This window comes from Lithobates pipiens, unplaced genomic scaffold (genome assembly GCF_037356315.1).
Source record: "Lithobates pipiens isolate NorthernLeopardFrog02 unplaced genomic scaffold, aLitPip1_a1.2 Scaffold_25, whole genome shotgun sequence".
Classification (NCBI taxonomy): Eukaryota; Metazoa; Chordata; class Amphibia; order Anura; family Ranidae; genus Lithobates; species Lithobates pipiens.
Genome location: NW_027507787.1, coordinates 12,518,497 through 12,542,228, shown reverse-complemented (window position 1 = coordinate 12,542,228; position 23,732 = coordinate 12,518,497). Strand labels below are relative to the sequence as shown.

At 44.1% G+C, this 23,732-nt stretch overlaps 1 protein-coding gene across 1 annotated transcript in view; it reads right to left on the bottom strand.

The window, feature by feature from the left end:
• Positions 1–5,828: 5,828 nt before the first annotated feature.
• LOC143930040 (alpha-2-macroglobulin-like protein 1) overlaps positions 5,829–23,732 on the bottom strand; it is a 310,325-nt gene continuing 292,421 nt past the window's right edge. The window contains exons 35-38 of the mRNA XM_077453939.1: positions 14,970–15,038; positions 14,698–14,800; positions 11,299–11,340; positions 5,829–5,976 (exon numbers count right to left, since the gene is read on the bottom strand). Of these exons, the coding sequence (XP_077310065.1) occupies positions 11,303–11,340; positions 14,698–14,800; positions 14,970–15,038 (210 nt within the window). The 3' untranslated portion in view covers positions 5,829–5,976; positions 11,299–11,302. The remainder of the gene's footprint in view (positions 5,977–11,298; positions 11,341–14,697; positions 14,801–14,969; positions 15,039–23,732) is intronic.

Sequence of the window (23,732 nt, the reverse complement as noted above, 5' to 3'; positions counted from 1 at the left end):
TGTCTTTGTTTACTGTCAGATATTTCAGGGATAGTTGTTCAGTCATATTATAATAAGCCTTAGTCCTTGGGGCATCACACAATGTCTCTGTATACTGCCTGGTATAACGTCTCTATATAGGGACCCTTGGAATGGACAGGATAAAAAACAGATTTGCGTTTTAAGCTGGTATGTCTAACGTCAGGATCTAAGAATAGCCCTAAGGCTGCTTTCACACTGGGGCGGGAGCGGCGTCGGCGGTAAAGCGCCGCTATTTTTAGCGGCGCTTTACCGTCGTTTTAGCGGCGGTCTGCGGGCGCTAGCGGGGTGGTTTTAACCCCCGCTAGCGGCCGAAAAAGGGTTAAACCCGCCCGCAAAGCGCCGCTGCAGCGGCGCTTTGCCGGCGGTATTGCCGCGGTGTCCCATTGATTTCAATGGGTAGGAGCGGTATAGGAGCGGTGAATACACCGCTCCTTCACCGCTCCAAAGATGCGGCTAGCAGGACTTTTTTCACCGTCCTGCCAGCGCATCGGCTTTCACACTGGAGGGAAAGGGGGCGATTTTTTTCAGGCGCTACACAGGCGCTATTTTTAGCGCTGTAACGCCTGAATACCGCCCCAGTATGAAAGCAGCCTAAGGGTCTATTTTCATCAACTGAGGGGATAGGCTCATCTACCACTACTAAGTTGGAAGGAACATTTTTTTTATTAATTCTATTACCATTAGCATAGTGTTTTTCGATGGTGAGTAACCGTACAAATTTGTTGAGGTTCTTAAAGAAGCCGAATTTGTTCGGTCTGGTAGAGGTAGAGAATGTTAAGCCTTTCCTTAGCGGGGCAAGTTCTGCTCCTGTAAGAGAATGTGAAGATAAATTGAAAATCTTCATGGTACTCTCCATCATATTGTGTCTAAATTCTTATTTGTGTGTGTGTGTGTATATATGTATGTATGTATGTATATATATATATATATATATATATATATATATATATATATATATATATATATATATAGTTTTCTAGAATTTTTTTTGACCTTTGATTACATCATGCACTATGATATGCACTATGTATTTCCAATTATCTCATTTTTCTAGATATTTTTGTATTATTACTAATGTATTATACATATTTTTCATTATCATTTTTATTATTATCTCTTATCTAATTATATATTTTTTGTTATTGTTCTCTATATACATCCAATTCCGTATGTTTTGTTACCTTTATCACGATTATTTTTAGTCACCGCAACAGCTTTCCTTGAGTTCCAGCCTGGCAATCCACTTCTGTCTGGCACTTCGGCCCTTGTGTCGCAGTGACGTCACATGGGAGCTCCGGTGGACTTTGGCTCGGCTCCCGAAAATCTGCAGCTCTGTGTTGCGGAGGCTGTACATCACAGCGGTCTTTTCCCATCTCCGTGCCACCAGTCCCAGCGGATATCAGCCCATCCATATCAATCTATAACGGCTTGGTATCATATTACCTGTTAAGGTTGTCACTCTCATCACCTGCATTCCAGAACCAACTGGACTGCAGCACAGAGTAACGCGGGGATCCAGCATGGTTCCTTGAGCTCACATTCTGCAGAGGCATACTGCAGAATTCTCACACCATTTCTGTTGAGCGGTATATATTGCTAGGATTGGTGAGCAGGCACTAGCCCATCCTTTTTACACCCAAGGACACTGCATGTAGACACCATTGCTTTTTTCACTTTACCAAGCCCTGTAAGGATACACTTACAACTATTTGTTTCTACACTGATGGAATGTTGCATTCACCAAACTTGCCATGTCACATTGGGCCCATTTTAAAAGATCTAGCTGAAGACACAAGACTTCTACCTCAAAGGACTACTATATATCCCCACCTCTCTCACAAGGAACTTGAACATTTGGCATCCATTTAGGCCTGTAACAACTGGGAAGTCTCTCTATTAGAGACCAGGGTCAAAGACTTTAGAAGTTGCTTATTTGAATTGTATTTAGTGCTTGTGTTATTACTGGGGCTGTGGTGGTGGGAGGCTAAAGGGAGTCTGACTTGAGCTTGTAGATTCTCCTACTGTTTTTTGGGCCTGCAGTCATAGACCCTAAGTTGGTTAAACTCTGCTGGATACGTACCACTATGGGATTTCAGTTGGTTATCCATTTAATTGTTCTTAGCAAAGTGTAACAATAACCATATCGCTTTACCTGCTGCATTTTCTTTACTGTGGACCTTATTTACTGCAAAACAAATCCAACTGGTTTACAAATCCAACTGGTTTACTGTGAATTATCGTGTGTTTGCATTCAAGTTTCTTTGCCTACAGAAAATGTCTGAACCCAGAGTGTCAAAGGTGTCGTAAGACTTGCAAAGTCAGTGCAACCATTGTGGTGCAGGATCTTTAAGCGGCCCTCATGGGGGAGTAGCGCTACATCCGCAATGGGACACAGATGTCGAAAAAAATAACAGGGATTATAAACCCCCCCCCCCCCCCCTTACTCTATCCAAAATAAAAAAAATGTTTTGCCTATAGTTCTAATTTAAACTTTCAAAACTGGCCGTTATGGTATATCACATTTGCTAATGAGAACATTATAGCACTCTTCGAAGACATCTGACCTTTTAATTTTCATTGTCTGGAAAAACACATTTTCAATGTACCTAGGTCTTGTGATTTATGCAGTAAATAATACAGGTAATAAAACATGCAAGTGCTCTGACAGTACACATTATTTTAACTGTTTAGTTGTCTAAACTCAAAATTCAGTAAGCTCAATCCATCACCTCTTCTTATTTATCATTTTAGAGGCATACTCTTGATTGATTTAGTGATGAACGTAAATTGATATATCTTCAGGGAAGCCTTAAAATGTGTCCAAATCCAAGAGCAAAAGTTATATATTGCAGTGTACTATACCATGGCTGCATTCGTTTTCTTTTTTTTTTTTCTCAGGCTTTTTCCTTGCCAGTAATACACTTTCTGTCCCTTTATTTGTACACCAATTTCCCCATTATATCTATGGAGGATGCCATGGTTGTCACACAGGTGAGACCTTAAGCATATCTGGCTTTGTTCAGCTTCATAAAGATGTTTCCACATCCTCCTAGAGACCAACCTTCTTTCGATTTTCTCCTCTTCCAAACTGCCACCCTCCTTCCAACCTCTGGACCTCTCCGAATTCTAGCTACTCCCAACTCCTGGCCCCACAATTCCCATTTCTTCCTACTGCTTGAATCCTCCGGTTACCATCTTTCCAGCTCCTGGATTTCTCTAGTTCCCACTTCCTTCCAACTCCTGGCTTGCCAATGTTCCTACCTCCTCTCACCCCCTGCCTCCCTCAGTTCCAATCTCCTCCTAACTGCTGACCTCCACCAGTTCCAACCTCCTCCCAACTCCTGGCCCCTTTCAGTAACGATTTCCTCCAACCTCCTGGCTTCTCCAATTAACTTAGTGTGGAATATGAGTTTACAACTTGTATTTATCACATGAATGGCTCCAAAAGTGATAATTACAGCTTGGACAATTAGGGCTGCAAGAAGCATCCCAAGTTATCCAAGTTGCAACATTAAAATGCAGTTCTATAAAGTGCAATAATAGGTTCTCCCTATTTTACACAGGAAATTGGTGTGAATTAAAACAGGTGGGACCTTCTGACATTGCATTCAGATAATATCATCTGTCTGACATGACATGAATGCAGCATTCCTTCCTACCTCCTCCCAGAAGTTACCATACTCTCCCTTCTACCTCCACCAAAATGCCAACCTTCTTCTTGTTCCCACTTCTTCCGAACTCCCAGGCTTCCCTGGTTCCCACCTTATACCACCTGCTAACTTCCTCCCAGTTTACTTATCCTATCATCTCATAGCCTAATGTCTGTTCTCACCTCCTCTCAATTGCTACCTTCCTCTCAGTTCCCTTAAAGTGGTTGTAAACCTCAGTCATGAAATATGAGCAAAGCACGTATATCAGTAGGGTTTACTTATCGCTCTCCAAAACCCTAAGTGTAATTTTTCACTGTTGCTCAATTCCTTTATCGGCATGAGTCCCTTCTAAGATGTTTTCCCGACACATGAGATAAAAATTGTGCCAGGGAGGGAGTTCAGCAGGGAGCTTGTCTATTCACAACACAGTTCTTCAGCTGTGTGAAGGGGTGTGGGTTCCTTTCCTCCAATCAGCTCTCACACTGCAGCCGCAGCCTCTCCACCCCTTCCTCTGTGATACTAACAGATGCCGAACGCATCCTCTGCAACCCAAGCCCACCCTATTTTGAAGCCTATGAGAGCATCTGGCTCTAATCAGGTGCTTCAAAAGAAAAAAAACCTGTCCGCTGTAATTCATGCACCCAATGCCCTAAAAGGGGCCGGACACATGAATAGAGGGGCCATGGTGGCAGTGGATAGATTCATGCTATGCATAAATATATCCACTGCATATAGGGGTGGCGAGGAGGGAGCGGGCAGCACCTGGGTGACCCTAATGGACAGGCTGTCACTGCTAGTGTGTGCTAGGTACAAGGTAGGTTTGTTAGTGTATGAAAATTTAGTTTGGCTCAGGGCTAAGCCTGAGCTGTGAATCTGGGTCAGGGTTCAGTGGGTCAGGGCTGGATGAGTCATCCTGACAGTTCTTCTGGTGCCTCCCCCTGGTCTAGAAGGTTGTTGAAACTTCTAGAGCTGGTGGGTGGAGGTTAGGAGGAGCGGTTTGGAATATTTATGAGGGCCTCAGCCAATCCCCAGTAAAGGGCTGGAAGGGGGCAAGGCATAACCTCATAAATAGGCATATGCCATGCCAGCAGGGCAGCTGGGTGGAAGATGGAGATGTAGTGCTGTGGAGACTGTTGGTGACCCTCTAGGGTGCTCCCTAATTTAGGGGGTGACCTTGGGTTGGGGCTTGGGTGCTGGAAGGAGCCTGCCACAACACAGAGTAAGCCCTTCCTGGAGGCACGGGAGCAAGTATGAGGACAGTGTGAGTACAGCAGCACTGCTGGGCACTTAGAAGGGAAGAGACTGCCACATGTAGCCAGTTCTCCCCGAAGACAGCGTTGTAAAAAGTCTTCATCCCTTTAATGGGAGATCTCCTGCAGAGTCAGTCTGATGGGCTGATGAGAGAGAGTTAGCCTGGAGGGCTAGTGAAAGGGGCAGCTGCAGCCAAGTGGGTTGTCAGGAGAGGTGTTGCTGGGAGCCTGGGACCAGTAGCCACAGGAGGGAGATTGCAAGCTGATCACTGTGTTTTGCTACACAACAAAGGGGCTTCTAGTTCCCGCATGCAAAGGGTTATTGCTAAATCTGACTGCCTGTCAGATCCATTTCAGTGCTTCAGCTGGAGTCTGCAAGCAAGTAAAGTGCAGGAGGAGTGTTGGGGAAGCTGTATATGGACTGTGTTCAGGGAGATGTCCCTGAGATTATGCTAAAATATTGTTGCTGAAGTAAAGTGGGCACCCCATAATTTTTCAACTCAGTCCAAGTTATTAACCCTCAATAAACCACAAAAACAAAGTCAAGAATTGCTCTCTGTCTCTGGAGTGCCTGTGAAAATTTGGTGTGCCTGGCGGGGGGATCCCAGTTTAACTGCGGCTCCTTAGAGGGTGCGCTACACATATTATTTATTTTGCATTCTATATGGCTTGTTGTACTTTACATACTCTGAACCCTGTTTTGGTCTGTTGGGCTTTCAGCAAGGTGATAGTGGATCAGTGATGTTTGCAGAAGAGGTTGGAATCACATTATGTAGATACCATAATTTATTTTACCAGTCATGTTATCTGTTCTAAGAAAAATGTGTGTAATGCCACCAGCCCTCCTATGCCCACACCCCCTTCCCCATATACAACAGTCTGGAGTCCCAAGATTATAGCTATATGAATTTTATTCAATGAGAAACACAGTCAGGAGACAAGGTCATAGCAACATGTAATGAATACATGTGCACAACCCAACATCGAATGCTCTGCAGGAAGTTGTGATGATCTGCAGGAATCACAAGATGGAAGGAAGGTTCATTTTGTCATCCCTGGAAAAGATTTTTAAAAAGGTTATAAATTATTTGTTTGTTTATATTTGTCATTGCTTCCATAGCATAGCATAACATAATAACATAAAAATATTTAAATGTACTGCTTGCTTTTTACTTGCTTAAAAATAAAAAATGTCTCCTTGTGTGCAATGTAAAGGAGGGGGTCGTGGAGTTTTGTTTTCTATAATTATCCCTGTCTGTACTGTGCTGGGAGATCTCATAATCTTTTGTATTCTAGATCTGCGCACTATTTCAACAAAGGGTTAAAGTAGCATAAATATGTTGCGTGTTTTAGCTTAACATGTTGAACACAATAAACAAAATATTATCCAATGAACTATATGTTAAAATTCTTGCCCCAACACTTACAGGTGCTTTTAATGTTTGGTGGCTCCTACTCTCTCTGAACTTCCAGTTTTCACAAGAAAGAGTTAACAGTGAACAGTGCAGTCTCCAGTCAATCTTGCAGGAGGGGGTGATAGTAGCAGGGGAGTGCCCTGCAGTCTTAGAACATGGGGTTGTGTGTTTCTATTGATGTACACAGTGTAGGGAAATGCAATTCTAGAAAAGGTGGCTCTATAGGATGCCTTAAGAGAAAGGAGCCACCCTGAAACAGGAACCTTGGGGTAGTGATCAAGGCAAGGAATAAGAAGGTAAAGAAGGTAAGAAGGCAAACTCACTAAATGACTAAATTTGCTTCTGAAGATGTTTGAAAAATCAGGGATTAATATTATTTTAAAGATCTCAGCTGTTCTAAAAAAAATATATATAATAATAATCTCAGGGTTTAGGGGGTACATTGTATGTTAATGCACTTAAAAATAACACTGCTTAAGAGTCCTATGTATAAACTTGTTCCAAAGAAACAACTAGATAGGTTAGAAATATGTTTTATACATTTTAGGCATGCTGTGTGATTTGATCCACATAACGAACATTGTGGGAGTTTCCCAAATTTGAACATAAAAGTGGAAAGTCCATTTATTTTGAAACAAATACAAGAGCAATAAAAAAACAAAAACAAATAAAAAAAAATATAAAAAAATAACAAAAATAAAATGTAGAAACATTTAAAAAAAAGCATATGAATGTTTATATATTATATTTTTTTTATAGACAGACAGAAGGTGGAGGTCTGGGCTCCATTTCACATGCTTTTCTTTGTCTCTTTATCACCTGTTGCAGAAAGCCAATAACTTAAGCCTAGTCAGAGCCATGACTTTAAAGGGGTTGTAAAGGCAGAAGGTTTTTTTTTTTTTATCTTAATGCATTCTATGCATTAAAATAAAAAGTCTTCTTTGTGCAGCAGCCCCTCTCAGCCACCCAGTACTTACCTGAGCCCGATCTCTGTCCAGCGATGTCCACAAGTGTCTCAGCTGACTGAGATTCTCCTTCTGGATTGGCTGAGACACAGCAGTGGCACCATTGGCTCCCGCTGCTGTCAAAGTCAGCTAGCCTATCAGGGGAGAGAGGGGGTGAGGCCAGGCCGGGGTTCCATGTCTGAATGGATACACTCAGCTTGCTTGCTCTGGGGGGACTCAACAGGAAGGAAGGACCAGGAGAGTCGAAGATGGACCCAAAAAGAGGAGAATCTGGGCTGCTCTGTACAAACCCAACTGTACAGAGCAGGTAAGTATAACATGTTTATTATTTTTCTAGGGAAAAAAAAATAGACTTTACAATTACTTTAAACTTGACTTTCAAGATCCAGAGTGCCTACAAGATGACTGCCTGTGTTGTGCTGTCCCTGAAGTTAAACCCTAGCTGAACCCTATGCATTTAGTATGGTAATACAGTTGGTCTACATATAAGATAATACATAAACATTTATTTTAGAGTTTGTTAGTTGCAAGGGTTAAAATACATTGTACCTGATGCATGTTGTATAGTTGGGACCACTACGCACAAGCATACCTCCCAACATTTTGAGATGTGAACGAGGGACCTCTATTTGCAAAAGTATGTAGGCATAGGACACACACCCTTCCACACCCCCTTAACCCTTTCACTGCTAGTGGGACTAACTGGGGGGTATCAAACACAATCCGGTGGCTGCAGCCACCAGGATTGCGTGTAAAACTCCTGCCTATCAGGTCAGAGCATCTGTGTGGCTCCCCTGCCACCCCCGATTGCTCTCATACACCCCCTTACCGGTGCTAGAAAATATAGGGTACTGAAGTTTGTCGCCATTTCACAGGTGCATGTAAATTTAAGGTCTGGCATGTTGGGTATCTATATACTCAGTGCAACCTCATCTTTTACATTTTATCAAACATGTGGGTAATTTATTGTGTTTGTTTGCCCTAAAATTCACGTTAGTGTGTCTTTTACTGACATTTTGCATTTCCTAGACCTTTGCGGTAATATCCTGTGACATAAAAAATTGCAACTACCGCTATTTTATTCTATAGGGTGTCTGCTTTCAGAAAAAAATATAATATCTGTGAGTTTTGTGTAATCTTCAGGCCTAAAATGATTTTTTAAACATGTTTGCAAAAAAAAAAAAAATGCAAAAACGGCTCTGGCAGCAACAGAGTTAAAGGAGAATTATGCAAACAAAAAAGACTCGGTAAACCCACATGTGCCTTTTTTTTACCACTACTATTCGTTTATATTGGCTTTTGAAATTTAGAAATTAGATTAAATATTTAGCACTGTAAAACACCTTTTTAAAGATGAAAAGTGCATTTTATATAAAGGTATAGAGATCAGAGTAAAATGAGGGACAAATGAGGAGGAAAGAGGGACAGAGGGACTTTGCTCCAAGTCAGGGACAGTCCCTCGAAAATCAGGGACAGTTATGAGCTAAGAAAGGTAGCTGTTTGGGTCTCCTAAGGTCCAACACACCCCATGCCCACTGCTCCAGTCAACAGCGCTCCCACTCCCTGAGCAGCACTCAGTGGTGGCTGGTGCTCAAAATTTTTTGGGGGGGCAAACAAACTGAAAAATTCTTAAAAAAACCCCATCAATCGCCACCACTGTGCCATCAATCGCCACCACTGTGCCATCAATCGCAGCCACTGTGCCATCAAACACAGCTGAGTGACCTGTGAGCGCCCAGCATGGTGCTTGCAGGTCACCTTTTTTTGACGCCTATTAGAGCCTGTGGCTCTAATTAGGTGCTTCAAAACCAACCCCCGCCACTGTAATTCAGGTGCCCTGTGCCCGAAAAGGGGCCGGGCACCTGAATAGGGGGTGGCAGCAGTGGCCATAGATAGATTCATGCAATGCATGAATCTATCTATTCGTGCTAGAGGGTGGTGGTAGGAGAGAGGGGGCGGCTCCCATGTGCCCCTTATGGATGCAGCGTCACTGACAGCACTGTTGATTGGAGCAGTGTGTAGGAGACACTGCAAACCTGGGCTGCTGAGTTGTGAGTAACAGCAGCGGTCTGACTCTTCAATGTACTGGCAGGGAATTTTAACACTTGTAGCAGCAGTTAGAAACAAAAAACTCTAAGGCTGGGTTCACACATATGCGAATTGGATGAGGGGGAAACACATTTTCATGACAGGCAAGTATGACTGGCTCTGTGGGTCCTGGGTCCTGTGCGTGTTTCGGTCAGGTTCAAGTGTGAATTCAGACAAAAATTCGGACCTAAATCGCACCTGAACCTGTGAACAGACACGCAATGGGCCCGAGGCACGAACCTGAGGCACGAACCCGTGGCCGCACATATGTGAACCTGGCCTGAAAGAGCAGTATATTTTATGAGTTTTTATACAGCCTGACTGCAATACAGTAACATACAAAGGGTTCAATCAGACTTTAAGTCATATTGCTCTGGGAATCCTTTGTCATTTATTTGTAAAAAAATGTTTTTTATAGACAGTAAATAAACAGATATGAAACTGTTTAAATTTGTGTAAACTTTATGAAAAATTTAAAAAAATGAAACTGACCCCCTCCTCTGTCATGGAATGTGCTATGTGACACCACGTCTCATAGATGAATTCTAAGTGCAGCCAAAAAAAATAAAAAAAACACAGAAATCAGCACAAGATATATAATCTACAGTCAGTAGGATGTGTCCCTTGTGCTGATGCCTTTTCTGTGGGCCTGTGCAGTGAGGTGCTGGAACCAAGGCAGCCTGAAGAGCCTATAGTCCGGGAGACCAAAAAGAGCGGTGGTGCTGCTGAAGTGTAGCCAGGTGGCATAGTATTTTCTGCCATATGTTTTTGTTGGAGATGAACTTCTGGATGGGCAGTTTGCTGTTTATGAACTTTTAGTTTTGTTTTTCAATAAAAGTAGGCTGGTGTGCCATTAAACCACAGTTCAGACTGACACAAGCTCATTAAATTAAAAGTGCATCTACCACAAGAGCTTAATGCTTAAGCAGATAGAATGTGGCCTGGCCATCTCATGCACAATCAGGAAGGTATCCAGAGAGATGCGACCCTACTCTTTCCCACCTCGGTAGAAATCTTTTCCCATCACTAGTACTGTTGCTCACAGACAGGGTACCTTTCCCTACTCTACCCACTTGCATAAAGCACGCCAAACCCAGGGGCTAGGGTCTTAAGAAGAAGTCACGGAAAAGAAACCCTGGGAATCCATATCCCCCATCCCTAAGGACCCTCCATTGGCTAACGGTAAAGGATAGGATCACATTCAAGACCCTCTGCCTCACCAACAAATGTACAAAAGGAAATGCTCCTCAATACCTATGTGAGAAAATAAAACACTACATACCCAATCGCAGCCTCCGATCAACAAGCCAAAACCGCCTCCTCATCCCCAAGTCCCGCTACAAATCTAAGGGAGAACGAAGATTCGCAGTCCAAGGACCACAGCTATGGAACGCTCTACCCACCAACATCCGCATGGAAGAAAACCATCTGGCCTTCAGAAAAAAACTCAAGACCCACCTCTTCTAAGAAGCAGGACAACACAGGACAGACCAAGCGCCCTGAGGCGACAGGACAGACCAAGCGCCCTGAGGCGATTCAGTTCGCATTTGCAGCGCTATACAAATCATTCATTCATTCACTCTGCCACATCCAAAATGGCCACCAGAGTCACATGGCTGACCAGCATCCCATTGGATTGTTGCCCCAATGACTCAGGAAGCCATAAAGGAACCCTGTTCCCCATGACTTCCTCTCCCTCTGCATTGCCACAGCAGTTGAGTGCCACCTGCAGTGGAGACAGGAGATTGCACCTGCCTACAACCCCATATAACACAGGCTGAAAAAAAAAAAAATTCCAGTCACCTGTAAATGGGGCATTTTTTTTAAGCCCAGTGTTCATGTGGCCTTATATTCTGCAGGCATATATACATACTGTGTAGGAGATGCAGAATCCAGGGTGTACACTCACCTTACTAGCATTCAGCCAGGTAGCACACTGTGTCCGTCTCCTCTGCAATGACACAATAAGAGACATGTCATACCAATGTAATAAAGTTAAAAAAAAAAAAGGGGGGAAAAATTATTGACTATTGTATTTTTGTCCTGTTTTGTAAAAAAAAGTATCATGCCTCCTATTCCATTGTCATGTTAGTTTCCTAATGGCCTAACATGGTCAACCATTTATGTTCAGACACAAATATGTAAGGAAATCATTTCATTCATGATTATTCTGTTAAAGTAGATAAAAAAAATAACAGATTACCAAAATCTCATATGAATCTCAAAATAATGTGATTTCAAAAGTAACTTTCAATCAGTGGCGGCTGGTACAGAAGACAGGACAGGAAGGCAGCAATCCCCTACCACTCTGGAGACTGATGGGAATGCAACAATACCACCCCCCCTCCTGGAGATGGACGGGAATGCGGCGATCATCCTCCCCCCACCGTGGAGATGGACAGGATTGCAGTGGCGATCAGAGGCCTCCTTACTTTAGGAAGGAGGCAGATCAGACAGACAAGGATCCGGGGCCATTGCTTCTCCTCCAGGCCGAACAGGAAGTGGGTACTAAGACCCAATTGGCTGGGAGTCTTAAGATTCCCTGGCCAATCAAGTCTCAGGAACTGATTCCTGATTTGCGGGAGGAGAATCAGGAAAACAATAGCAAATATTAATTCGCTATTGTCACACAAGTGGGCAGGCTCAAGGCGAAGTGCTCTGCGCCCCAAGCCCACCCTTTTTTTAAGCTAATTAGAGCCCCAGGCTGTAATCATTTGCTTAAAAAAAAAAAGAAAGAAAATCCATGCGTCTGGCATTCCGCATGTAGATTAAGGGGCCAGGTGAATGGATGGGGGGGGGGGGGGGTGCTCGGTGCTCGTGTGCCCTCTATGAAAGGGCCATCACTTCTTGATATATAATATTGCAGTTTTTATTGTATCTGAACTCCAGAAGTGATCTTTATGACATACATACCTCTTCACTTCATCCAATCTGGACACAAACGATCTATTGGTGTTTAAATGCTGTACAGTGATGGTCAGCTAGCCCATTATTCTTGTTTTAAAAAAAACGTGGTGATCCTGCCATGAGGGTCCTTGTTAGAGAAGTACATGAAGGAAAAATTTGTTTTTTTTCGGATTCATTTATTAACAACTTCAATACAAGGCACTTACACCCCCTTCCTGCCCAGGCCAATTTTCAGCTTTCGGCGCTGTCACTTTTTAAATGAGAATTGCACGGTCATGCTACACTGTACCCAAACAGAATTTTTATAATTTCGTTCCCACAAATAGAGCTTTCTTTTGGTGGTATTTGATCACCTCTGTTTTTATTTTTTGCTAAACGAATAAAAAAAGACTGAAAAGTTTGAAAAAAAAAAGTTTTTATTTGTTTCTGTTATAAATGTTTGTAAATAAGTAAGTTTCCTCCTTCACTGATGGGCACTGATAAGCTGCACCGATGGTCACTGATAAGGCAGCACTGATGAGGTGCCACCAATGAGATGGCACTGATGGGTACTGATAGGCGGCACTGGTAGGTGACACTGATATACAGCACTGATGGGCATTGATAGGCCGCACTGATGGACACTCATAGGTGGCACTGGTGGGCGCTTATAGGCGACATGGATGGGCACTGAAAGGCTGAACCAATGGGTATTTATAGGTGGCACTGATGGGCACGGATAAGCAGCACCGATGGGCACTGATTGGTAGTGAAAGGTGGCACTGAAAGGTGGCACGGGCGGGCATCTGAGGGGGGGCTGCGCTGACAAAACAATCAGCACAGACCCCCCCTTCAGGAGAGCAGCCAATCGGCTCTCCTCTACTCGTGTCTATTAGACGCAAGTGTGGAAAGGCCTATCAACGGCTCTTCCTGTTTACATCATGATCAGCCATGATTGGACACGCTTGATCATGTGGTAAAGAGCCTCCATCACACCGCACCACCGATCGCCGCGATGCGCGCCCCCACGGGCTCTCGACGGCTGTTATCCTGCTGGACGTCATATGACGCCCAGTCAGGAGAACTGACCCACCACCCGGCCATCATTCTGCTATAGGCCGGGCGGGAAGTGGTTAAAGTAGAGTTCTTTTTTTTACTTGTAGCTACAGGTAAGTATATAATAAGGCTTATCTGTAGGTACAGTGAAAATCTCCTAAACTTGCACCAATTATCCCATAGTTTGTAGACGTTGTAACTTTTGCACAAACCAATCAATATACGCTTATTGGGATTTTTTTTACCAAAAATATGTAGCAGAATACATATTGGCCTAAACTGATAAATAAATTGGATTTCTCTATTTTATTTGGGTATGTTTTATAGCAGAAACTAAAAAAATCGTTTTTTTTTTGTTTTTGTCAAAATTGAGGGTTTTTTTTTTTTATAGAACAAAAAATAAAAACTGCAGAGGTGAGCAAATACCACCAGAAGAAAGCTCTATTTGTGGGGAAAAAAGAACAAACATTTTATCTGGGTAAGGCTTTGTACAACCGCGCAATTCAGTCAAAATAAAGCAGTGCCGTATCAAAAAAAATGGCCTGGTCATGAAGGGGGTAAACCTTCTGGAGCTAAAGTGGTTAAAGGTTCAGTTCACTACCGATTTAAGTTAATCATTTTGTTTTGTCATATTCGTTATGTTAGAATGATCATTTTTGGACTAAATTTTGTATATTCCGATTCGTTTCATATATTTGTTATTTTCAAATCGATTTGAAAATCGAATTTCAGAAGATGACTATATTCGTTCTATTTTGTTCTATATTTTATTTTATTTTCTATTCTAGTCTTTTATTTTCTGTTCTTTTCTATTCCATTCCATCCTATTCTAGTTTGTTTTATTCTATTCTTTTCTATTCTATAAAGCAGCATAAGTAGGAATCATCATCTTAGTTTAAAAATGTGATACCTTATTGTAGTTATTGCAATACGTTTCCATTTCAAATTCTAATTAATTTTTGAATTCAAGTTAATTTTCAAATTTGAATTTGCCCAATTTATTTCAAATTTGTTGAATAAGTTATTATTGTGATTTGGGAATTCGGATACATCCAAATAACAAAAAATTTGTCTAAATGAATCGCACATATCTAGTCCTTGTTTGGGCACTTCATGTTACAATGGGACACTGCTCTGTATCATGGTTTACTGTTGTCACCATCAGCAACCAACCATGAGAAATGGCATGCAGCCATTGCTGTTGTGCATATAGACAGGAAGTGGAACTCGACAATAGCAATCAATAATCAATTATTTCTACAATGTTTTGTTCTGATTTACAACACTCTATATGGGGCAGTGTTGCTTCCACATAAAGTAACATGATGTATTATGGGGGAGTAGAAGACAGACGGAGTCGCATTACCAGGCATGTAGTAATCCGAGAGCTTAACATAGGCGGGTTTCAAACCGGTAACCGGAACTGAGCGCCTAAATAAGATCTCCACAGTCTCATGGTCTGATGTGACCTACCAGAGATAAGAGAATTAACACCAAAATGTTACATATCACTGTACAAGAACAAACGTGGTGTATCTACATGTAGATCTGATAGGACCACAATAAAAAGAAGACATTGACATTCAACTTCAGCTATCAGTAGTAGAAGTTACTTGGTCATTGTGCTATGTGTCCTACCTTTTCCCAATAGATAGTAATCAAATCGTCCTTGATTTCCACCCGCTGCACATCCGAGTCTCTCTTTACCTGTAAAGTAAGGAGTATTCCATATTTAGTTTTTTTACATACATATGTGAGAGTTGTCATCCTAATAGAAAATATACAGTACATAGGTTGAGCATAAACACTGTGGTGACAAATCATAACACATTTCTACATCTTCTTTGTGTTTTCCCCATGTATAAAGGGGGCTAGATGCAGAAAACTAAAATCCCCACTCTATGCAGCAGCAAAACTTACTCTTGTAGTTCCCCCCTCAGCCCCCACATTTCAAGGGTTGAAGTAGAAGTTTACCCAGAACAACCTGATAAAAAAAATCATGTTCCTTAGCAAGGAACATACAGTGCATTCCATGAATAATAATTCTACCAAAAGTACTGTGTGCTCTAAATTGCCTCCAGCATTGCTCCTGCTTGTTCTTGCTGGAGGCTGCCATTTGCTAGTTGCTCTGATTTTTGGCACATAGAGCAGGGTGAGACTGTGTATTACTAGATTTTACATGTTATAAGCACTTATTTTTCATGTTTTACATAGCTATACCTACAAAAGGGGACAGCCTGAAGTGATTTAGCAAGACCTACTTTTCTGACTAAAGTTCCACTTTAAGTCTAGTTGTAAGTTAGGGGTAGTGTGGTGGTGGTCACATCCTCCATGTTTCCCTCCTCGTTGGACACCAACCAAGGGTCACATGAGAGGCCAACCTTTGGGTGGGTTCTTATGGGCTACGCTAGGCACTTTAAACAGGGTCACTACCTTACACTAGGGCCACCTTTGCCATACCTCCCAACTGTCCTGAAGTCACTGGGACTGTTCCAGGATTTGATGTAAGTCCCGGCAAATAAAGTCAAAGTCCCGGAGTAGAGCCCAGTACAAGTTCTGGCACTTTCCCAGCAGGAGTGCACTAGAATGAGCACCAGTTGCACCTGTCTCGCAGCTTGTGTGGGGTGTATGGGGTACCAAACATTTCAATCCAGTCTCTGTATTGCAGCCAACATCTCCCCGCTGGCTGCCTGTCACAGTAACCCACTGCATATCAAACTGAAGCCGCCTCCTCCTCCCTGGCTCTGATGTTTTCCTGTATACAGACAGGAGGAGGAGATGGGGGAGGAGGGATATCATATTCTGCTTGTGCTACACTGATCAGAGGTCTCCAGTGGGTTTAACAGATACTGACTGGGAAGACAGGTAGAGGTGAGCAAGTAACCAGGGTGTAAGAGGATATGTTGTGGAGGGGCACTTTACGACGGGAGAGAACTTGTGTTGTAGGGAGGATTGAATTTGAAATTCCCCCACTCCACCTTCTGGCACAAGTCCTCTACCCTCCCAAAGCACCCCCATTATGTATCTGAGCCCCATCCAGCACAAGTCTGCTCCCCTCCCAAAGCACTCCTCCCCTATGTGTCTGACTACACCACCATAAGTCTGCTCCTCTCCCAAAGTTCCCCCCTAGTATGTTGTTGAGCCACCCAGCTGCCAGGGCTGCCTTAGCCCTTCCTCCTCTGGGCTGGCCACTCAGCTGTCGGCTAATTGCCAGCTCTCTTCTCTCTCCACAGTTACCAGCTGTTTCCGATGATGCTCGTCTGGCCTGCCTATTTAAAGTCTACCAGCTCATTTCTCCATTGCTTTCACGTTTGGTCACATCACTAGGAACCATCTCCTGCTGTTGTTTCAAGACTGGCTTGCTACGTCCCTGCTGACTTCCATCCTGCTTGCGGTTGCTCTCCCTGGATCCCTGACTTCTGGACTGGCTGATTACCCGATCTGGTTTATGAACTTTGGACTGGCTGACTACCCGATCTGGCTATTGGACTCTGGCTTGCTTGACTATGCTTTTTCCTATTTACATTTTTATTTTTATTAATAAACAAGTGTGATTTGATTGTACTTCTGTCTCTGTCTGTTTCATGGTTCCTGACACCAGCACAATCCACTGCCCTCCCAAAGTGCCCCCCTCAGTACGTACCCAACTCTCCAGCACAAATATGCTCTCTCCCAAAGCACCCCACAGTACGTATCTGACCCCTCAGCACAAATCCACTCCCTTCTCAAAGTGCCTCCCCAAGCACATATCCACCCTCTCACCCACCTTCTAGCACAAGTCCTCTCCCCTCCCAAATCACCCCCCTCCCAGTACATACCTGACCCCCTCCACTCCACATGCTAGAACAAGTCCTCTCCCCTCCCCTGCCAAATGCTCCCTCAGCACATATATGACCTCCCAACCCACCTTCTTGAACAAATCCTCTACCCTCCCACAGCGGCCCTTCAGTACATATCTGACTCCCCAGCACAAGTCTGCTGCCCTCCCAAAATACCTGCCCAGTATGTATCTGACCCCTAAGCACAAGTCCTATCCCCTCTGAAAATGCCCCCCAAGCATATATCCGCCCCCCCCCACTTTCTAGCACAAGTCCACTCCCCTCCCAAATTACCACCTACAGTGCATACCTGACCCCCTCCACCTCACATGCTAGCACAAGTCCTCTCCCCTTCCAAATGCTCCCCAACACATATCTGACCCCCACCACACCTTCTAGAGCAAGTCCCCACCCCTCCCATAGCCCACCCCCCAAATATATATCTGTCCCCAACTCTACCCCACATTTTGGCACAAGTCCTCTATTCTCCCAAAGCGACCCCCAGCACATATTTGAAGCCTGGGTTTTGTTTAACCATGCCCATGACCATGCCACACACTTTTTGCTGCGGCTCACTTCACATGTTGTAGGCCTCTACCACCCTCAAATGTCCCTCATTCTCAAGTTTGAAAGTTGGGAGGTATGCCTTTGGTTGTACAGCTGGCATGAACATGAATAAGCTCTCTCAGTGTAGCATAAAGTAAATCAACACAGTCACTTATGCATTTAGGAGGGACACACAGAGCCCTTGTCCTCTCCACCTCTCCAGTGTATCACCGCTACCTCACTCACAGTAATGGTATGGAGCAACACCATGCACTGACTACATGTGTACACTTCACTTAACTCTTTCTCTTCCATACCTGTGTACAGGTGGGGGATCTCTGCAGCACTGATGGGCTCCCGTTGCTATAGGAGACAGACCTGCTCACAAAGAGTGGCAACAACAACTCCTGCTACAAGCTATCCCACCTGTTACATGTACATGTACAACAGGCTGCTAGAGAGACCTTCACTACCCTTGGTAACCACTTGTATCTCACACTGTATTAGCTCTTAAATCACTGCCATCATACCCCAATTTGTTTTAGCTGACCTGAGCTGTAGACCGTGCATGCCAGTTACTTGCATTAGAACCCTTTAGTAACTGCAGACCAGGCAAGGACAATATTTTAACAGCTTTACTTGAATTAACATGATGATGGATCCCTGTCTCTGAAGATCCCTTAGGGTGCATGCAAAACAGAAGGGTAAAGAATTTGGATAAGACTTGATTCCTGAAATTCCACTTAGCTGACCAGGAAAAATTGCAAACATTGGTGGGAAGTCAGGGTCCTACCCTATTTGGAACCCAGTGTGCTGATGTTCTGGTCACTGAAGGGCTAACAGGCAGAGCTCTGGCTGCGACACAGTCATGCCACTTTTTTCACATTGGGTGTACTGAGCTAATGTGTGTAATTTTCTGATACACAGTACATATGTTGCTCCCTAGATCTATACTGATGGGTCTGTCTATCCTTCCACAACTAGAGCTCTTGCCTGTGGCCTTGCACTATCATGTTGATGGCCTAGTGCAGTGGTCTACAAACTCTGCTAGCCTTTATCCGGCCTTCAGGGCAGTGTTCCAACCACTGACACCAATGATGGGGCATAGTTCCTCTCATTGATACCAATGATGGCGCATTATTCTTTCTTACTGACACCAATGATGGGACACCTTTTCTCCCACTGACACCAACAATGGGGTACTATTCCTCCCACTGACACCAATTGGACATTATTCCACCCATGGACACCAACATCTGACCCCTCAAAGTCTGAAGAACAGTAAACTGGCACTTTGTTTAGAACATTTGAAACCCCTGGCCTAGCTGATTCACTTTGCCAGATATCCAAGATGGGCCTCCTCTCAATGCACATTGAAAAGACTTATGTGTTTGCTTGAGTGTTGATCTGAAAAGCCTCCTTACAAGAATAGTCTTCTGGCATGCAGATGCCCTTTGAAGGGGGATGCCTTTTCAGACAATCATTGGATACTTTTTGAGGGGGTCACGGGGGAAGAAGAGTACTCTTTTACCCTAGAAGAATAAAGCAAAAGCTTCTGTGGATAAACCTTTGATCCCAATGATAAGGTCAAAATCCAAGCCAAGAGTGCAATTCCATCATAGACACTGAACCCACCGTGTCCAGAAAAAATCTTTTTCTCAATTAAAGGGAGCACCATTTTTCAAAGGACATTCATCAGCTTAATCCCAGGATATTTCAGATGATTTGGTTGAATCAAGGGGAAAATTTCAGTCACTGCTCTCATCCCAATTTATGCTGTCAAACTTGCCAGTTTCTCTGCAAAGACAGGTACATCATCATACTGCTTTACAGTAACTTCTCTCTTAAGGGTTGATAACCTTTGTCTCAGAACAGGACCAGGGCTTCTACTCAAACTTGTTCAAAGTTTTCAATGTGAAACGAGGAATGCCCCCCCTATTGGATCTGCAGATTCATAAAAAATTCCATCTGGACAGTCATGGCCTCCTTTCGCCCAGGATATTTCATGCCCTCTCTGGATAAAAGAATGCTTAATTGCAAATCCCTTTCTTTCTGGAGTTTTGCTGTGGGAAGGGTACACAACATTATCAGTTTGTTTTCCTTTCCTTTGGCCTGTCCACTGTACCTTGGATCTTCACTAAGGTGCTAACCTCTGTTCTCCCTCTGCTTTGCTCTCAGGGCATCCCCATTGTAGGGCACTTGACACATTGCCTGAAGTAGCTGGGCCTAAACCTAGGGCCGGTATAAGGGTTGGGCTGGAGGGGCAGATACCCTGGGTGCAATGGTTTATTGCAAAGATGGGGGGTGCCATGCGCCAGTTGCTTCTGTTACAAGGCAGACAGGAGTAGTGACAGCAACATCACTGCTAACCCTAACTCAAAAGGAAGATTTGCAAGTTGGCCACCTGGTCTTCTGTTCACATGTTAAGTTTTACCAGATAGATGTTCAGGTCTCTTCTGCTGCAAACTCTCAGAGTTCCTTTAAGCCTTTCCTTGAACCATTTATAACGTGGCCCTGTTGGCGTTTGTTTGTTGTGTTGTCCACACCCTTATGCCATGACCGATTTTCCTGTCGGAATAAACTCTGAAGGTTTTCCGACGGAGTTCCGCTGAAACTGTCTTGCGTACACACGATCAATCAAAAGTCCGATCATTAAGAACGCGGTGACGTACAACAAGTACGACAGGACTAGAAAAAGGAAGTTCAATAGCCAGTAGCCAATAGCCTCCGTCTCGTACTTGCTTCAGAGCATGCGCTGTTTTTGGTCCAAAACGGTACAGACGAGCTGTGTTCCCGATAGGAATTGGTTCCATCGGAAATATTTAAAACATGTTCGATTTCTAGGTCTGTCAGAATTTTCATAAAAAAAAAAAAAAAAAGGCATACACACGATCGGAATATACGATGAAAAGCTTCCGTCTGACTTTTTCTGTCATTCCGTTCGTGTGTATGCGGCATTACTTGCACTGCTTTTGGATATCCAAATGATCTCAGACTAAAAGTGGTTATAAACCTTAACAGGGCAGCCATCAGAAATTTTTGGGCCCCTTACAGCTTTAGGCCCCCCCCCCCCCCCCCCTGAGCCTGACCACCAACATTCCGCAGGGCTTGCCCATGGGCCATCCTGCCGAATCCGCATACTGGCCACCCCACCTGTATGCACTCAGCCCCCCTCAATCCTGTATATATGTATATATGTCAGCCTTCATCACACCTGTATATATGTCAGCCCCTCCCTCCACACACCTATATATATATATATATATATGCCAGTTCCCGCATACACACACCTGTATATACGTCAGCCCCCTCACACCTGTGTATATGTCAGCCCCCACACACCTGTATATGTGCTAGTCCCCCCCAGCAAACACACACACACACACCTGTATATATGTCAGCCCCCCTCACACCTGTATAAATGCCAGCCCCCCCCCACACACACCTACACCTGTAAACAGTGGCAGCTGGTGCTCAAAACACCTGTATATATGCTAGCCCTCCCCCGCAAACACACACACACACACACCTGTATATATGTCAGCCCCCACACACCTGTATATATGCTAGCCCCCCCCCCACACACACCTGTATATATGTCAGCCCAGACCCCCCCACACACTCCTGTATATATGCTAGCCCCCCACACACACCTGTATATATGTCATCCCATACCCCCCCCCACACACCTGTATATATGCTAGCCCCCCACACACACCTGTATATATGTCAGCCCAGACCCCCCCACACACCTGTATATATGCTAGCCCCCCACACACACCTGTATATATGTCAGCCCCCCTCACACCTGTATATATGTCAGCCCCCCCACACATCTGTATAAATGCCAGCCCCCCCCCCCCATACCTACACCTGTAAACAGTGGCAGCTGGTGCTCAAAATTTTTCGGGGGGGGGGGGGGGGGCGCAAATAAACGGAAAAATTCTGGAAAAAAAAAAACATCAATTGCAGCCTCGCTGTGCCCATCAAACGCAGCCACTGTTCCCATCAATTGCAGCCACTGTGCCATCAAATGCAGCCATTGTGCCCCATTAAATGCAGCCACTGTGCCCATCAAACGCAGCCACTGTGCCCATCAAACGCAGCCCCCCCCCCCCCCCCCCGCTGTCTGCCTGGCAATTACCCCATCTTGATGGGGTAGTGGGTGACGGCAGCGAGCTGTGTCCTCCATGTGTCTCCTCTCCTCCCGATAAGCGTCCAATCACAGTGCCTGTCGTTTTAGCCAATCAGATGACAGATAACACACCTGCACTTTCTGATTGGCGAAGAGGCGGTTGAGTATTAGAAAAGCAAATATTCATTCTCTGGTCTAACACACCTCTGCGCTCGCAGTTCACCTCTTTTTGAAGCCTATGGCTGTAATCAGGTGCTTTAAAAATACACGCCTGCCACTGTAATTTAGGAGCCCAGCGCCCAAAAAGAGGCTGGACGGGGTGGCTACGGCGGCCATGGATAGATTTATGCAATGCAATGTATGAATCTATCCATGATACATAGAGGAGGGTGGCTGGAGAGAGGGGGTGTCGCCCCGTGCACCCTTAATGGGTGCACTGCCACTGCCCATACTTGTAAAGAATTTCTTTCTACCTGGTCCCAGCTTGTTTTCACAAAGCTGACATGCTGCTGACACAGAAAAGCCCAGTACACAAGCATTGCACATGCACATAGTAGCCAGAGGTGGCAGTAAAGAGCTCGATATCTGAGCTCAATGCCACAGAGAGCAGACTCTGTGAGATTGTTTCTGTAATGCACAGCACGACTCCCCTTTACCCATCCTGCTTTCTTCTGGCCTGCGCGGGCCCCTCAGGCTCTGGGGCCCCTTACAGTTATAACGGCTGTACCCCCCCTGATGGCAGCCCTGAACCTCAGACATGAAATATGAACAAAGCATGTCCCCTATACTTGTCTCTAATAAGAGCACTGAGTGTCATTTCTGTCTGCTGCTTCGTTCTTCTGCTATCAGCATGAATTACTTCTGACAAGTTCCAAAACATAAAAAGGGACACTATTCAGAGAAAAGGACAATGCTGCACACCCCGGAGAATTGTCAAAGAGGGAAATTCCCCCATATTGGGTTTTCCAGGCAACAAATAATAAAAAAAGAAAAATGAAGAAAAAAAATGCTATGAAGGAATAAGAATAGACTTCAATTGTATTAGACAAAATATCAAACAACTGAGTATTTTTTAAATAGTGAATGTGGGAGGATAATTGGTTAAAATAAGAGCTGTGGTACAGGAGATATAAATATTAAAGCACCAGCGCAAGTGGAAACATTTGCAACATATAATAATGTACAATAGTCAAGTGCTTCAATGATGGTAAACTGACGCGTTTCGACCCCGCCGGGTCTTCTTCAGAGGACTTGTACGCTGTAAAAGCAGTAGCATAAATTGAAGTACATGCAAGAAAAAAAAAACAAAAAACTTTTTCCTGACACCAAGAGAAAAATTATGACAGGGGAGAGACCTTCAGCTGATGCCACCTTTAGCTCTATTCCTGTGTGTTATGTGGAGTGGTGTGTGTCCCATCCCTCCAATCAGCTGTCAGAGCTCTCCTCACTATGCTCTTCAGAGTGTAACTTCAGCTCTCAGCTCCCTTTTTGCTCAGATAAGCTTTAAATTCAGCTCTTTGAATGGATGTAACGAAGAAAGGGTTGCAGATAGACAGGTATAACTTATGTAGGAGGATTTGTTTAATCTCTGTGTATCACCTGAGGCCAATCACTTCGCTAGGAATATGTAAGGATTTACAACCACTCTAAAGAGCCTTACCCTGTAGAACTAAGAAAATTTGCCTTACAGGTGAAATCCTTTTCTTGGTGTTCATTACAGGACACAGGCTCCATCTCCTATGCTTCTTATAATCCACTCCTAATATTGCTTGCTAAAAAAACTAAAGCCGCGTACACACGGGCGGATTGTATGGCCTACTTAGTCCGTCATACAATCCGACGGACAGTCTGTCATACTTTCGAATGAACGAACTTGACCACACACGGATGCACAAACAGTCT